The 2,537-nt window shown below is 51.5% G+C and overlaps 1 protein-coding gene across 1 annotated transcript; it reads left to right on the forward strand.

Moving 5' to 3' along the window:
• The first annotated feature begins 354 nt into the window (after positions 1 to 354).
• Positions 355 to 2,255, forward strand: LOC115635998 (RING finger protein 223-like). The gene has a single exon (XM_030535540.1). It carries the CDS (start codon positions 505 to 507, stop codon positions 1,183 to 1,185), a length of 681 nt encoding a protein of 226 aa, XP_030391400.1. The 5' UTR covers positions 355 to 504; the 3' UTR covers positions 1,186 to 2,255.
• The last annotated feature ends 282 nt before the right edge of the window (positions 2,256 to 2,537 follow it).

Below are 2,537 nucleotides of genomic sequence, written 5' to 3' on the forward strand. Positions count from 1 at the left end.
TGTGCCACTGGGCCTGGCACCATAGCAACCCAAATCCTGGACCGTGCCACTTGTTAGCTCGTCTGAAGAGTGCTGAGCATGCCTGCACCACCCTGGGAAGCTCTGAGTTTCCAGGGTTGCCTCTGTCTCCTTTGTGTCCCAGCGAGCTGGCTGTGTGTATGCAGAGCTGGAGTTGCTATGTGAGGAGGGAGGGACTGAACTGACCCTGGCTCAGCAAAAGTTAGAGCTCAATGTTGGTTACTAAGCAAAGGAACTCACAACAGGCTGGCAGCAGCAGTGCTGGCCTTTTGCCCCTCAGACCGACTGGTCAGGCAGAGGAGGGAGCCCAAGCCTGGGGCCTCAGCACAGGCCATGCAGCAACAAGCATTGAGATGGGCTGAGAAGCAGGAAAAGCTTCACTCACTGCTGGTGGCTCTGATAAAACTTACTCAACTCTGCTGCCCTGGCAAGTGCCACTGGAGTTAAACAGCTGCAGGCTGCTGGGGCTGTGGCTAGACTCTGGCTATGGACTGGGGTCCCAACCAGACAGAGCTGCCGGCCTCTCAGCAGTCCATTCCTGAGTGTCCCATCTGCTATGGCCCCTACAACAACCTCTTCCAGAGGCCCCTGCTCCTCCCTTGCTCTCACACCTTCTGCCTGGAATGCCTGTCGAGGATCTGCATCTTCGTGAAACAAGCCCAGACCTTCCCCTGCCCTCTCTGCAGAGCACAAGTGCCCATCCCTGATGGAGGGATCCCCAAATTCCCACCCAATATGGATGTTGTGACCCAGTTCCCTCCATGGCTGCAGACCCTGCAGGAGGTCTGGCTAGATGGACACAGACTGTGCTGGATCAAACAGCCGTCCTTGTCCTGTCAAGTGAGTGCTGGTGAAGAAACCCCTGAGATGCTGGTTACAGTGGAGTTATTATACAACCCAGCCCCTCGGGACGTCAGTAGAAGAGATCTGATAGGTATCCACCATCCCTCCCGCTTGTCCACATGCAGGGGGCTATGCCAGCTCCTATGGGAGCGTCGCCTGGCTGTGTTCTGGATTGCTATCCTGATGCTGGTATTGATCGTTTTACCCATCATTTTTATACCTGATTCCCACATGACCAGGACTCCAGAAGGTCAGCGCCAGGTGGGGACCTTTCCGACAGCCGATGCTCCAAGCAGCAATCTGAGCAGGTCACACAGCTTCTAGTAACTTGCTATCCTCTGCTTGTGTGTAACACGTGCACCTACTGCTTTACTTCACCTGCCCAGGAGAGCCGGAAGAGGCTCACAGGTGGGCCAATGGATAGCTTGGTGATGCGGAGCTGCTGGGGCTGGACCATAGCTTTTGCCCCAGCCTTGAGAGGCCTGGCCTCAGCTGCTGTGTTGTGCTGAAGGACTCTGCTCAGGCCCAGCTAAGGAAGGTGTCTAAGGCCAAGGACCAAATTCAGGCCTCACATAAATCACCCTGATTCTAATGAAGCCAGGGGAGTTGCATTTGCTTATACTGGGGCTGAGCTTGGCTTCAAATGTGTTTCTGCACTGTGATAACTGTAGCCCCTTTGCCTTGGTACATGCAGATCAGCTCATCAGCTCAGGATGAGAGCAGGGGCAGTGTCCAGGGGAAGAGACACAGCCCAGGAACGTTTAACATTGAGGGATAGAATGGAGAGGTAAATACACTCGGCATGAAGTGCCCTTTACAGCAGCCAACTGCAACAGATGCAGATTGTCATTGAGGGCATAGAGGGTGATGCCACCCACCTGCCCAGTCCCTGGTTTGCCCCTGCCGCATGACCAGAAGCTGCAACAACTTGCTCCTGAAATGCCAGATGAGAGGACACGAGCATGGTGACTTTCCATGTGGGGTGGGGGAGGGGGTGGAGGTTATGCAGCAGAGGCCAACCTTGCCTCCCTCCAAAAAATGCAATAACTGCTTCTATTTGACTGAGGCAACAAGTGCCAAAAGCAAGACAGAGGGGCAGATGCAGGAGGGAGCTGCTGGAAGGTGGCTACAGTAGAGAGGTAGAAGGTAGATTACATGTGCATGATTAAAATAGAGGACTGGAATCAGGACTCCTGGGATCTGGTTTTGGCTCTTCCATAGGCTGCCTATGTGAACTGGGGCACGTCACTGCTGCTGCCTGCCTCAGTTTCTCCATTTTTAAGATGGGATAATTACACCTGCTTCCTTGTGGGATATGAGGGTTCATTAATGGTTCAATGGTACTAGTCCATTATTAGATGGAAATGGTAGAATTCTCAATGATAATACAGAAAACGCAGATGTATTCAATAAATATTTTTGTTCTGTACTGGGGGGAAATGATGATGTAGGCATGTCATATGACGCTGACATTCTTTCCATTCCACTAGTATTTCTAGAGGATATTAAACAGCCACTACTACAATTAGATGGTTTTAAAATCAGCTGATCCAGATACTGTTCATCCAACAGTTTGGGAAAAAACTCAGTCTGAGGCATTCTCTGGACCATTAATGTTGATTTTCACTAAGTCTTGAAACACTGGTTTTAGAAGACTGGAGGAAAGTGAATGTTGT

The sequence above is a fragment of the Gopherus evgoodei genome, chromosome 16, assembly GCF_007399415.2.
Source record: "Gopherus evgoodei ecotype Sinaloan lineage chromosome 16, rGopEvg1_v1.p, whole genome shotgun sequence".
In the NCBI taxonomy this organism is placed as follows: Eukaryota; Metazoa; Chordata; order Testudines; family Testudinidae; genus Gopherus; species Gopherus evgoodei.